This window comes from Ursus maritimus, assembly GCF_017311325.1.
Source record: "Ursus maritimus isolate PB19 chromosome X unlocalized genomic scaffold, ASM1731132v1 scaffold_X1, whole genome shotgun sequence".
Taxonomy (NCBI): Eukaryota; Metazoa; Chordata; class Mammalia; order Carnivora; family Ursidae; genus Ursus; species Ursus maritimus.
Genome location: NW_024423319.1, coordinates 81,691,108 through 81,705,349, shown reverse-complemented (window position 1 = coordinate 81,705,349; position 14,242 = coordinate 81,691,108). Strand labels below are relative to the sequence as shown.

The 14,242-nt window shown below is 37.7% G+C and overlaps 1 protein-coding gene across 1 annotated transcript in view; it reads right to left on the bottom strand.

The window, feature by feature from the left end:
• DGKK (diacylglycerol kinase kappa) overlaps window positions 1–14,242 on the bottom strand; it is a 181,647-nt gene that overhangs the window by 122,706 nt on the left and 44,699 nt on the right. The window contains exon 4 of the mRNA XM_040631564.1: window positions 12,456–12,560. Within this exon, the coding sequence (XP_040487498.1) occupies window positions 12,456–12,560 (105 nt within the window). The remainder of the gene's footprint in view (window positions 1–12,455; window positions 12,561–14,242) is intronic.

Below are 14,242 nucleotides of genomic sequence, written 5' to 3'. Positions count from 1 at the left end.
AGAATTCATTCATTAATTCTAACAATTTTGTTGAGGCTTCAAGTGCCCATCTATAGATGAATGGATAAAGAAGATGTGTGTGGAGATATATATATAGATATAGATAGATATAGATATAGATATAGATATATACACACACATATACATATACACAAACATACACACAAAAACCACAATGATATTTTACCTATTTTATCTATCCCCATGATGGGCATTAAGAATTGCACTTGTCATGATGAGCACTAGGTGATGTACAGAATTGTTGAATCACTATATTGTACACCTGAAACTAATATAACACTCTGTGTTAACTATACTGGAATTTTTTTTAAAAACCACAGTAATATATCATCTCAACTCAGAGTGGCTATTATCAAAAAGACAAAAGATAACAAATGTGGGTGAGGATAGGGAGAAAAGTGAACCCTTGTGCACTGTTGGTGAGAATGTGAATTGGTGCAGTCGCTATGGAAAACAGTATGAACATTCCTCAAATATTTTAAAATAGAACTATCTTATGTCCCAGCATTCCTGCTTCTGGGTATATATCCAAAGGAAATGAAATTGAGATCTCAAAGAGGTATCAGCACTCCCATATTTATTTCAGCATTATTTACAATAGCCAAGATATGGAAACAACCTAAATGTCCCTCAATGGATAAATGAATAAAGAAAATGTGACACACACACACACACACACACACACACACACACACACACACACGTATATATGTATATGATACACACACACAATGGAATATTATTCAGCCATAAAAAAAGAATGAAATCTTGCCATTTGCAACAACAAGGATGGAGCTAAAGAGTATAATGCTAAGCAAAATAAGTCAGTCAAGGAAAACAAATACCATATGACTTCACTCATATGTGGAATTTATTAAACAAAACAAGCAAATGAAAAAAGAGAGATCAAGAAATAGACTCTTGGGGCGCCTGGGTGGCACAGCGGTTAAGCGTCTGCCTTCGGCTCAGGGCGTGATCCCAGCGTTGTGGGATCGAGCCCTACATCAGGCTCCTCCGCTATGAGCCTGCTTCTTCCTCTCCCACTCCCCCTGCTTGTGTTCCCTCTCTCGCTGGCTGTCTCTATCTCTGTCGAATAAATAAAAAATCTTTTTTTTAAAAAAAGAAATAGACTCTTAACTATAGAGAACAAATTGATGGTTACCAGAGGGGAGGGGAAATGGGTCAAATAGGTGATGGGGATTAAGGAGGGCACTTGTCATAATGGGCACGGGGTGATGTATGAAAGTGTTGAATCACTATATTGTACACCTGAAATATAACACCATAATTTAACTACACTGGAATTAAAATTAAAACTTAATAAAAAATTTTGTTGAGGTTGTCGGTTTTCCTATATATATGATTGTGTCATCTGTAAACAGAGACATTTTTACTTTTTTCTTTCTAATTTGAATGCTTTTTATTTCTTTTTCTTGACTAATTACATTGGCATGGATTTCCAGTACTATGTTGAAAAAAGGTGGTGAGAGTAGGCATCTTTGCCTTGTACCAGATCTTAGAAAGCAAACTTTCCATTTTTGTCATTGATTATGTTAGCTATGGGCTTTTCATTGTCTTAAGGCAATAAATATGGGCCTTTATTGTCTTAAGGCAAGACCCTTCTATTTCTATTTTGTTGAAAGTTTTGGTGAATGAGTGTTGAACTTTGTCAAATGCTTTTTCCAAATTATTGAGATGATCATGGGGTTTTTTTCTTTCATTTTGTTAATGTATAAGAATTCATAAGAAGTAGGAAGATCAGTAGGAGAAGAGAGGGAAGAAGAAGGGGGGTAAACAGAAGGGGAAATGAACCATGAGAGACTATGGACTCTGGGAAACAAACCGAGGGCTTAAGGGGGGGGAGGGGAATGGGATAGGCTGGTGATGGGTATTGAGGAGGGCATGTATTACATGGTGCACTGGGTGTTATACGCAAGTAATGAATCATGGAACTTTACATCAAAAACTAGGGATGTACTGTATGGTGACTAACATAATATAATAAAAAATATTATTATAAAAAAAATGAAACAATGCAGGGTGTAAAAGGTAAACAGTGAGACTCAACTATCCTTAATCTCACCCCGGAGGATCCATTTTTATCAACCTGAGGTATATTCTGCCACCAGTTTTTCTATGCACATATAAACACACGCATATATACACATTCAAATGCAGTGATTTTCTTTTTACAAGTCAGACAATATATATTGGTTGCAAATTTGCTTTTTTGACTCAACAATATAGAATGTCAGCATATGAATATCTTCCTGATTTAATGGCTACATAGTATTTCATATCATGAGTATACCACAATTTATGTAACAGTTTTCCAGGCAATGATATGTAAAAATCATAAATTTGGGACAAATAAATTAAATAAAACAAAAAAAAACCCAAAAAAGAAACTTGTGTATAAGAAAAAAAACAATGATCAATTTATCTATTTTGTACCATTCTTGCATTTCTGGGATAAATCCCTCTTGGTTATAATGTATGATCGTTTTAATGTACTGCTGAATTCAGTTTGTTAGTATTTTCCTAGGAATTTTTGCATTCATGTTCATCAGGGATACTGGCTTGTGTTTTTCTTTTCTTGTAGTGTCTTTACCTGGTTTTGGTGTCAGTATCAGCNGTGGTTTAGTATCTAAACTCTGGAAGAGTTTAGAAAGGATTGGTATTAATTTTTCTTTGAATGGTAGAATTCACCCATGAAGCCATCATGTCCTGGGCTTTTCTTTTCTTTTCTTTTCTTTTTTTGTTCCTGGGCTTTTCTTCATTGGGAGATTGGTGATTACTGATTCAGTCTCCTTATTTGTTATTGGTCTATTCAGGTTTTCTATTTCTTCCTGATTCAGTTTTAGTAGTTTGTATGTTTCTAGGAATTTACCCATTTCTTTTAGGTTGTCTAGTTTGTTTACAATAGTTTCTTGTGATCCTTTTTATTTCTGAGGCATCTGTTGTAATGTCTATTCTTTCATTTCTGGTTTTATTTATTTGAATCTTCTCTCTTTTTTTCTTAGTTGGTCTAGCTAAGGATTTGTCAATTTTGTTCATCTTTTCAAAAAGATCACCTCTTTGTTTTGTTGGCTTTTTATATTTTTTCTCTATTTGATTTAGTTGTCTAATCTTTATTATTTCTTTACTTCTGCTAAATTTGGGCTTAGTTTGTTGTTTTTCTAGCTCCTTGAGGTGTAAATTTAGGTTTCTTACTTGACGTCTTTCTTTTCTAGTGGAGGCACTTATTGCCATAAACTTCCCTCTTGTAACTGCTTTTGCTACATGCCTAAGTTTTGGTATACTATATTTTCATTTTTGTTTTTCTCAAGATACTTTAAAATTTCTTTTGGATTTCCTCTTTGACTCAATGGTTTTTCAAAAGGATACTGTTTAGGGGCACCTAGCTGCTTCAGTCAGAAGAGCATGTGAAGCTTGATCTTGGGGTTGTGAGTTTGAGCCCCATGTTGGGTGTAGAAAGTACTTAAATGTATAAATAAAGACATTTTTAAAAAAATGTACTATTTAGTTTTCATTTATTCATGAATTTCCCCATTTTCTTGGTGTTATTTATTTCTATTTCATTCCATTATGGTCAGAAGAGATACTTGGAATGATTTCTATATTCTTAAATTTCTTAAGACTTGTTTTGTGGCATAATATACTATCAGTGCTGGAGGATGTTCCATGCACTCTTGAAAAAAAATGTGTCTTCTGCTGCTGTTGGGTGGAAATTTCTGTATATGTCAGTTAAGTCCATTTGGTCAATAGTGTTATTCAAGTCAACTGTTTATTGATGTTTTGTCTGCATGTTCTATACATTACTGTAGGTACAGTATTGTAGTTCCCTACAATTATTGTATTGATACCAATTTCTGCTTTCAGATCTGTCATTATTTGCTTTATATATTTAGGTACTCTGATGTTGGGTACATATATTTTTATAATTGTTATATTTTCCTGTTGAATTGACCCTTTTATCATTATATGATACCCTTCTTTGTCTCTAAAAACAGTTTTAGTCTTAAAAGTCTATTTTGTCTGATATAAGTATAGCCACCCTGCTTTCTTTTGATTATAATTTGGATGAAATACCTGTTTTGATCCCTTCACTTTTGGCCCATAATTTCTTTATTTTTTTATTTAAGTTCAATTTGCCAACAAATATTTCATCGTTAGTTTTTGATGTAGTGTTCAATGATTCGTTAGTTGTGTATAACACCCAGTGCTCATCACATCATGTGCTCTCCTTAATGCCCATCTAAACTGAGTCTCTTGTAGACAGCATATTTTTGGATCTTATTTCTTATGCATTCAGCCAGTCCATGTCTTTCATTGAAGTTTTTTTTTAATTCTAGTTAGTTAACATACTGTGTAATATTAATTTCAGGTGTACAATATAGTGATTCAACACTTCCATACAACACTCAGGACTCATTACAAGTGCACTCCTTAATACCTACCACCTATTTAACCCATCCCCTTACCCACTTCCCCGCTGGTAACCATCAGTTTGTTCTCTATAGTTAAGAGTCTGTTTCTTAGTTTGCCTCTCTCTCTTTTCCCCAGTGGTCATTTATGTTGTTTCTTAAATTCCATGTATGAGTGAAATCATATGCTGTTTGTCTTTCTCTGACTGACTTATGGGGAATCCTCCTGCACTGTTGGTGGAAATACAAATTTGTGTAGCCACTCTGGAAAACAGTATAGAGGTTCCTCAAAAAGTTAAAAATAGAACTACCCTATGATCCAGCAATTGCACTACTAGGTATTTACCCAAAAAATACAAAAATACTAATTCAAAGGGGTACATGCACCCCAATGTTTATAGCAATATTACCTACAATAGCCAAGATATGGGAACAGCCCATGTTCATTGACTGATGAATGGATAAAGAAGAAATGGTATTTATATATACAATGGAGTATTACTCAGCCATAAAAAAGAATGAAATCTTGCCATTTGCAATGACATGGATGAAGCTAGAGTATTACACTCCTTGTCTTTTGATTGATGAAGTTAATCCATTTATATTTAAAGCAATTATTGATAAGTGAAGATTCATTATTACCATTTTGGTATTTGTTTTCTGTATGTCTTTCAGCTGTTTTGACCTTGTCTTCTTCTCTTGTTGTCTTCCTTTATTATTAATGATCATTTTTTTGTAGTGATTTGCTTTGGTTTTCTTCTCTTTATCTTTTGTGAATCTATTATAGTTGTTTTGGGGGGGCGGTAGCTCAAGGCTTGTATAAAATATCTCACGTTATAATCTTCTATTTTGAATTGTTAACAGTTTAACTTCAATAGCATACAAAAACATTATACTGTTACTCCCCCCAACACATACACTTTGTTCTTGTAGGCAGAGTTTGCTTATTTTTATATTGTGTACCCATTAACAAAGTTTTACCTACTAACTTTTATTTTAGGGTTGTAAGTAATTTATCCACTACATAAATTAATGCATAAATTACCAGTGTTATAGTAATCCTCATACATCTATATATTTACATTTATTTGTGAGATTTATGCTTTCATAATGTTTATTGTGTTTATATTTAAATTGGAAGAACTCTTCGAAACCTTTCTTGTAAAGCATGTGTAGTGGTGACAAACTCCTTCAGTTTGTGTTTATTTGGGAAAGACTTTATCTCTCTTTCATTTTATTTTATTTTTTAAAAGATTTATTCATTTATTTATTTGAGAGAGAGAGAGTGAGTGAGCAAGCATGGGGAGAGGGGCAGATGGAAAGATAGAGAAAATCCCAAGCAGACTCCATATGAAGCACAGATCCTAACACAGGGCTTAATCCTGGGGACCCTGAGATCATGACCTGAGCCAAAACCAAGAGTTGGACACTTAACAGACTGGGCCACCTAGGCACCCCTCTCCTTCATTTTAAAGGATAATTTTACTAGACATAGTATTTCTGTATGTAAGTTTTTTTCTTTCAGTACTTTGATTACATAATCTCACCCTTTCTTGGTGGGCAAGATATCTGTTGAGAACACTGCTTATAGTCCTATTAGGGTTCCCTTATTGCTGCTTTCAAAATTTTCTTTGCTCTTGACTTTTAACAATTTGATTTTGTCTTCATGTAGTCTTCTTTGGGTTGATCTTGTATGAAGATTTTTGAGCTTCATGAATCTGGATTTCCATCTTCCTCCCAAGATTTGGGGAGTTTTCAACCATTATTTCTTTAAATAGCTTTCTGCCCCTTTCTCTTCTTCTTGGACTCCCATAATGCATATATTTGTTTGCTTTCCTCCATGCTTTTTCATTCTTTTTTCTTCTCTGACTGATTTAAAATGACCTATTTGTAAATTCTTTCTTCTGTTTGATCAAGTCTTCTGTTAAAGCTCCCTGCTGCATTTTTTCATTCCATTTATTGTATTCTTCAGCACCAGAATTTGTTTGGCTCTTTCTTAATGATTTCTATCTTTTTGTTGAGCTTCTAATTTTGTTCAAATATTGATTTCCTGATTTTATTGAATAGTCCATCTGTGCTCTCTTGTAGTTCACTGAACTTCCTTAAAACAATTATTTTGAATTCTCTTTCAGGAAGTTCATAGATCTCTATTTCTTTGATGTCAATTACTGGAAAACTATTGTTAATTCTTTGATGGTGTTCTGTTTTCTTGATTTTTTTATGCTTTTGGTACCCTTGTGTTGATGTCTGCACATGTGATGGAGCAGTCACCTCTTCCAGACTCTAGACTCATTTTGGGGATAAAGACTTTTACCTAGGTAGGTGTGAGAGTACTAATTTGGGTTGGATATGGCAGCTCTGGCTCTAGACCGTGTAGCAGCAATTCCTGCTTCAGGGAGGGCACAGCAGCAAAGTCTCTGTGGAGCTCCATCAACTGAGGCCAGTGTTGGCAAAGATTGCAGGGGACCTCATTGGCCAAGGCTGTGGGCTTCCATAGTGGTGGTAAGGGCTGTTGGGCAGCTTGGTGGTGAGGGCTGCTTGGTCCTCCAGTTCTCCTTTTCCTCCACAAGGGAAGTCATTTCTAAGAGGATCCTTCTTATTGCTACGTCCAGTGTGTAGACACACATGTGGTTGTAATGGTACCAGGATTAGGGGCACAAACACATTTGCAGTGGCAGTGGTGTTGATATCTTGGGTTTGGGCACCTGTATAGTGGCTTGGCACTGGGGTTGGAGTTCAGGGTCATCCAGAAAAATTGTGGTATCTGGGATTGGGACACAGGTACCTTTATCATAGTGCGTGAGGTGTGTGAGGCATGATTGTGTGAGGCATGATTGTGTGTTGTGGTGTGTGAGGCATGATTGTGTGCTGTGGAGCCATGGAGTTGGGGTCCAGGATGTGTGTATGGTTACAGAAATGGAGGTTGTGACTCTGGTGGGAGGAGCAGGATGCAGTGGTAGGTGGCAGCTTTGGTGGGGTGCATGCAGTGGCACTTTCCCAGTGGGGGCACAGTGGTGGCAGCTTTTTCAGGGAGGTTGCTATAGCAGCTCTTTGGGGGTGGGGGGTCCACAGCAGCATAGGTTCCAGTCAGCTGTGATTGATTTGATTTAGCATTAATGAAGTCTGTAGAGCATCTCCATGGTGAAAGCTGCATTTGCCCACAGCACTGATGAAGACTGTTGGAATCCTCCTGCTCTCCTTCTCCCATTTGGAGGGAGGTCAGGCTGAGGGGATTCTTTTTGGCCCCAAGCTCTTCCAGACTGGAGGATGGGGCAATGCAAGTAAGCTGCTTACTATGCTCTTCTACATGGCCACTCTGTCTCTGTGCTCCATAGAGTTTCTGCAGCTTCTTTATTATATTCTGGAGCTCTCTCAGAGCTCTTCTAGTTGGCATGTAGCTGTTTATTTAATGTTTTTGATGTTTTTGTGGGGAGGGGATGAGCATTGAGACCACCGAGTCCACCATCTTGCTAATGTCACTATGAAAAATTAATTTTCTATATAACATTCTCAGAAGCAGTTGCTTAAATAGTTTGCTTTAAATGTTTCCAATAACAGGCAGCTTTCTACCTCAAGAGGCAGCAGATGCCATTCTTATAGCACACACTGAATGTTAGAATGTTATTCTACTAGGCCAAAGACCAGAAAAACTTTCTAAAATTTAGACCTTTAGGAACATTGAATGGACTCTTTAAAAAATGTTTTTTATTGGGGTGCCTGGGTGGCTCAGTCAGTTAAGTGCTGCCTTCGGCTTGGGTCATGATCCCAGGGCCCTGGGATTGAGCCCCACATCAGGCTTCCTCACTCAGTGGGGAGTCTGCTTCTCCGTCTGCCCCTCACCCTGCTCATGATCTCATTTTCTCTCCCTTTCATCCTCTCTCAAATAAATAAAATCTTATTTTTTAAAATTTATTTAAGTCATCTCTACACCCAACATGGGGCTTGAACTCATGACCTGGAGATCAAGACCTGAGCAGAGGTCAAGAGTTGGACACTTAACTGACTGAGCCACCCAGGTGCCCCAGAATTGACTCTTTTGTAAGAAACTTAGTTCTCCATCTTTGGAAGCATTTAAATAAAGGTTGCATGACTTGATCTAAAGATGCTTTAGCATTTAGAATCTGGAGTCTAGATGAGTCTTAAGGTCTATTCCTATTCCCATAGTCAATGGATCCATGACAATTCATTAGAAAGAGCTAACCTTTTAATCTAATCTTCTAAGTAGCTCTTTATTTCCGACTTTCTCCTTCTTATTCTTTCTTTAAATCTCCTAGGCTCAAACCTTTTATCTGCTTATGACTCCTCTCTCTCCTTTGCTTCTTTCATGTATTTAGATTTCCCCACCTCCATCTCAGTATCTACTATTTGTCCTCCCTTTCTATTTTCATTCTGGAGCTTAATTTTGTCTTGTCTGAATTAATCTCTAGCTTCCTCTATGATCTTCTGCTTCCAGTTTTTCCCTCATCTAATCCAGGTTGTATCTCTAAAGTATCCCTTTGATAAACTCTCTTTCTTTTCTAATCCATCTTTAAATTAAACTTTGATATACTACAGTTCTTCACCACTCTTTATCCTGGCATTGATAATCCTCTACAATCAAGCTCAGGCAACCTCTCCAGATATTTCTTAAACTAACTTTGCCAAACTCTTCTGGTCAAATGGAGTTCCCCTTTCACTCTATTGCAAAAAGCTTCTCTTTTTCTGTTATTCAGCTTTTGCTTATATTAATTCCCCTGTTTAGGATTTCCACCTACCCCTAATTCCCTGTCACCAATAAAATCCTATTCATCTTTCAAGGTCAGTCTCAAATCTATCCTCTATTAACGCTTTCCAGAGAACTCCATCCCATATTTTTGTCTCCTGAACTCCTATACCACTTTACTGTCTGTTTCATTCATCTGGCAAACAATCATGCCCTGTCTTGTAAGATGTCTGAAAACTATTATTTATCTCAAATACTGTCATTTAACTGTTTCCTTTGTGTATATATTGTCTTCCCAACTACCTAAAATCTCATTGCAGCCAGGAGCCAAAGCCACACCTCCTTTTCAACTCTCTATGGAACAGAACTGGGGGCCTAGTAAGGGCTCATTCTTTAATGTGTACTGCCTATATTCTAGTAGGTTATACAATTACCTTATAGTGACTTTAATAGACCACTAAGTCCATAATTAATTTTCCTTCACCCTGTATCGGCATTGGTGGTGACAGAGAATAGAAGAGACCATTAGAGATAAGGTATATATGAGAGAAAGCATATTTGACTCTTTAAGACTCATGCAAGATGAATTGCTAAGATGCTTGTGCTGTGACATTTCACTATCAGCTAAAAGTGTTCCTTAATAGATTTAGGTCCCTGGAGCAGCTTCACAGAGGTTGTGATTGCAACCTGAAACACGATTCTTCTGAGAGTAAACAGGCAGATTATTTTTTTCCTTTCTAGTTTATGCTAGGTAGTCAATACCTAGATGTTTAATTCAGTTGAATCAGGAATAGCACATCAATGCTCTGATGGTTTTCTCTAGAAGCTTTTGCATTTCTAGACTAATAACTGAAATTAAAAATATCATACGTAAACTTTTACATCAAATTGAAAGTGTGTGTTTCATGAGAAGTGCTCCAGTTTGGATAGAGATAAACCAAGGGAAGGAAAGGGATTGGCCCATAGGGATGAAAATAGAAGAGGAGCATGGAAATCACAACTTTTTGTAGCTACCACTAATGCTGTGCCATAGTGGGCTTAATGGGAGTGAAGGGGAGGAATGGGATGAGTTTCTCTATTAGGAAAGAAAGAAGAAAACAACAAAGGAGTAAAATGATGAAAGCATTTCATATAAAGACCATCATCAGATTCTAAGCAAGAATCTCTCCTTTATGCATAGACAACATAGGACTGGGAGAGGTCTTATTGATATGTGGGAAGATATCTAGGCCCCAGGTAAGTCAACTTGTCATGTACTCATAATCCATGAATAGCAGAGTATATCACTATGAAAATAAGTGGTCAAAAGCCTGAGAAGTCCTAGAGAAATGAGAACACATGATTTTTTTCTATAGCATTGTTTTTGCTTATAAAACCCATTATTGGAATATTACTCAGCCATCAGAAAGAACGATTACACAACATTTGTAGCAATCATGGACGGGACTGGAGGAGATTATGCTAAGTGAAATAAGTCAAGCAGAGAAAGACAATTATCATATGGTTTCACTCATTTATGGAACATAAGAAACAGCAGGGAGATCGGTAGGAGAAGGAAGGGAAGAATGAAGCGGGCGGTAAACAGAAGGGGGAATGAACCAGGAGAGACTAAGGACTCTGGGAAACAACCTGAGGGCTTCAGAGGGGAGGGGGTGGGGGATTGGGATAGACTGGTGATGAGTATTAAGGAGGGCACATATTGCATGGTGCACTGGGTGTTATACGCAAATAATGAATCATGGAACACTACATAAAAAACTTTAAAAAATATAAATAAATAAAATAAAACCCATTATTATCACTGCTCCATCCCAAATGCCTATAATAATTCTCTACCCTTTGCTTGTTACTTAAAATATCAGCTTCTTTTTTAAGGGTGGATTCATTTTCCCTTTATCTCCAAGACCTGCACAGCAGAATTTTGCTTTAGGATGAACCATGTGTCATTCTCTCTCTAAACCCTGGCTCCATGACTACCCTCAGATTCATTTATTTATTCAACAAATATTTATTGCATCTCTACTATGTGCCAGACACTGATATAAGAAAACAAAGGACAAAAATCTCTCCCCTCTTGAAGCTTACATAACTTCTAACTATGGAAGGGCTTCAGAAGAGTGGATCAAGTGCATAGCCCAGAGTTTGAATGGTGTACCATTTGTTGCAGGACCGGTATTACTAAGGAGAAAAAGAACTTTGCTAAGCTTTGGAGAGGACTGCTCCTTGATCTTCCTCCTACATTTCTTTTGTGGTGGATGGTAAACAGAAAGGCAAAATGACATAGTGTTTAAGAACATAAGCTTTAGAGTCACACAGCCTGGGTCCAAATCCTGCCTTTGCTACTGAGTAGTTATTTCATTGCTATGGAGTAATTATTTCATCTTTGTTTCCTTCTCCTTTGTGAACCTCAGTTTCCTTAACTGTTACTATAGTTACTCAGCAGACCCAGGTCTAAACTGTTGATTGCAGATTTGTTAACATAAGAACATCTAAGTTAGCTGCTCCCATACATCTTTTTTTTTATAATTTTTATTTTGTTATATTAGTCACCATACAGTACAGCCCCAGCTTTTGATGCAATGTTCCATGATTCATTATTTGCATATAACACCCAGTGCACCATGCAGTATGTGCCCTCCTTAATACCCATCACCGGCCTATCCCAATCCCCCAACCCCTCCCCTCTGAGGCCCTCAGGTTGTTTCCCAGAGTCCACAGTCTCTCATGGTTCATTCCCCCTTCTGTTTACCCCCTCTTCATTCTTCCCTTCCTTCTTCTACCGATCTCCCTGCTATTTCTTATGTTCCATAAATGAGTGAAACCATATGTTCATAGCAGCATTGTCCACAACAGCTAAATTGTGGAAGGAGCCGAGATGCCCTTCAACAGATGACTGGATTAAGAAGATGTGGTTCATATATACACTGGAATAGTACTCAGCCATCAGAAAGAACGATCACACAACATTTGTAGCAACATGGATGGGACTGGAAGAGATTATGCTAAATGAAATAAGTCAAGCAGAGAAAGACAGTGCTCCCATACATCTTGAGGGCCTCATCCATTGGGCATACAGTAACATCTACATATCAAGTAAATGTGTACAGAATTATCTAAACCACATACTTACCAAGGTCATGTCTAAGTGAATTCCTCCTTTTTATAATTATATCCATCTATAATTCCTCACCACGTGGTCTCTACTTCCATCTTATTATTTCCCTGTTTGAAAGGTGGCTTAACTAATGCAATCAATTAAGTGTTTACTTCTGAAAGTTGTGTGAATTCTCTACTATTTCCCTTACCTTACGAATTTCTCCCTGTTGGACAGTTTTAATGACGTTAATCCATTCTTCCATGTCTTTCCGGTTGGGTGCAGCCAGGGTAACTTTTCGTTGTGGTGTGATCACCTAAACAAAAAGTCACATTATTAGCTGGCTCACATTCCACAACTTTGCCCCCAAACAGAGCCTGTGAACTCTTCAAGGACTAGACAGGTCTACCAAGCCACTTCTTAAATGTAAGACAGAAATTTCCAGAGCCACTTAAATGTAAGACAGAAATTCTAGGATACCTACCCAAAATAATAATAATGATAATAGTAATAAATAACACTTACAGCATTTACTATGTGCCAGGCACTGCTATATTATACTTTATGTATAATATTTATTTCAATCTTCATTATGACCCCATGAGATGGGCATTATTATTTTTCTCATTTCATAGTCAGGAAAGGCAAGGCAAAGGGAACTTAATGAATTTCCCAGGGCCACCTAGCAGGTAGAAAGCTGAGCCAGAATTAAAATCTAGATTTTTTGGCTCCAGAATACATGTTCTTAAACACTAAGCTACGCACCATCTATTACTCCAATGAGGTTGTCTGAAAATCTTACTCACTTACTGTTGCTTTGTCTACTTAAAAACGGTAAAAGGGTATATGCTTCAGCAGGGTCTGCCTCTTTCTGTTTGAGGGGAGAGTGAAAATAGTGAAGAGTCTAAAAATCCAGTTTCTTTCTTGCATATAGTCAAGGACAACTTGAAGAGAATCTGACCATTGTGTCTCTTAATCCTGGTTGGTGTATGAACCCTGGCAGTAATAATGAGAAAGCCATGTTGAGGCTCTAGCAGAGGCAGACCATGGTCAGGACTTGGTCTTTTCCCAGAAGGCAGGAGGGACACAGATGGCTACAGCATCAGTGATTGTTTCAATGGTCCTACTTGCCTTTACTATGAGCCCCCCAAATCTTGGAACTAGAACTCACTACACCAACAAACAATTTTCTTCTCATTTTGCATGTAGCACAGCATGATTCTGTGATAGATGGGAATAGAATCTAGAGGGAATTATGATAACAGCCACACCTTTGGTCCAAACCCATTCGTGTGTGGGGCTCATCAATGGTGCCTCTGTGTTTTAATTAGGCTAAGGGGCATTCTAGTCCTTGGGACTTCTTTGTAGAATGAAGATGAAAAACATTAGCCTATATGCTCATCACCCAAAGGTTGAGATTTTTGTGACTGGGTCAACAGAACTCTCAACTTTACCCTAGGTCCGTGTGATTTAATGAGAGAGAGAAATGATAGTAGGGTCTCCTTCTTATATCCTACTGCTTTCCTTTTTTTTTTTTTTTTTTTTTTTAAAGATTTTATTTATTTATTCGACAGAGATAGAGACAGCAGCGAGAGAGGGAACACAAGCAGGGGGAGTGGGAGAGGAAGAAGCAGGCTCATAGTGGAAGAGCCTGATGCGGGGCTCGATCCCATAACGCCGGGATCACGCCCTGAGCCGAAGGCCGACGCTTAACCGCTGTGCCACCCAGGCGCCCCCCTACTGCTTTCCTTTTAAAAGAGAATGGAATGTGCACCAGCCACAGAAGTGGGGTATTGGACCTCTACCTCTTTAGTCTGCTAAGTATCACCCTCCTGAAGAGGAACCCCTGTCTCCATAACCTACCATTGAGGCTGGGAGAAGACAGATCTAGAGGGAGATGGGAAGGAGAATTCCTGAGCCAATAGACTTGCTATTTTTCAGTGAGCTTTCTGGTCTGGATTCACTTGAATAAGCAAAGACTTATGACATTTCAGCAGT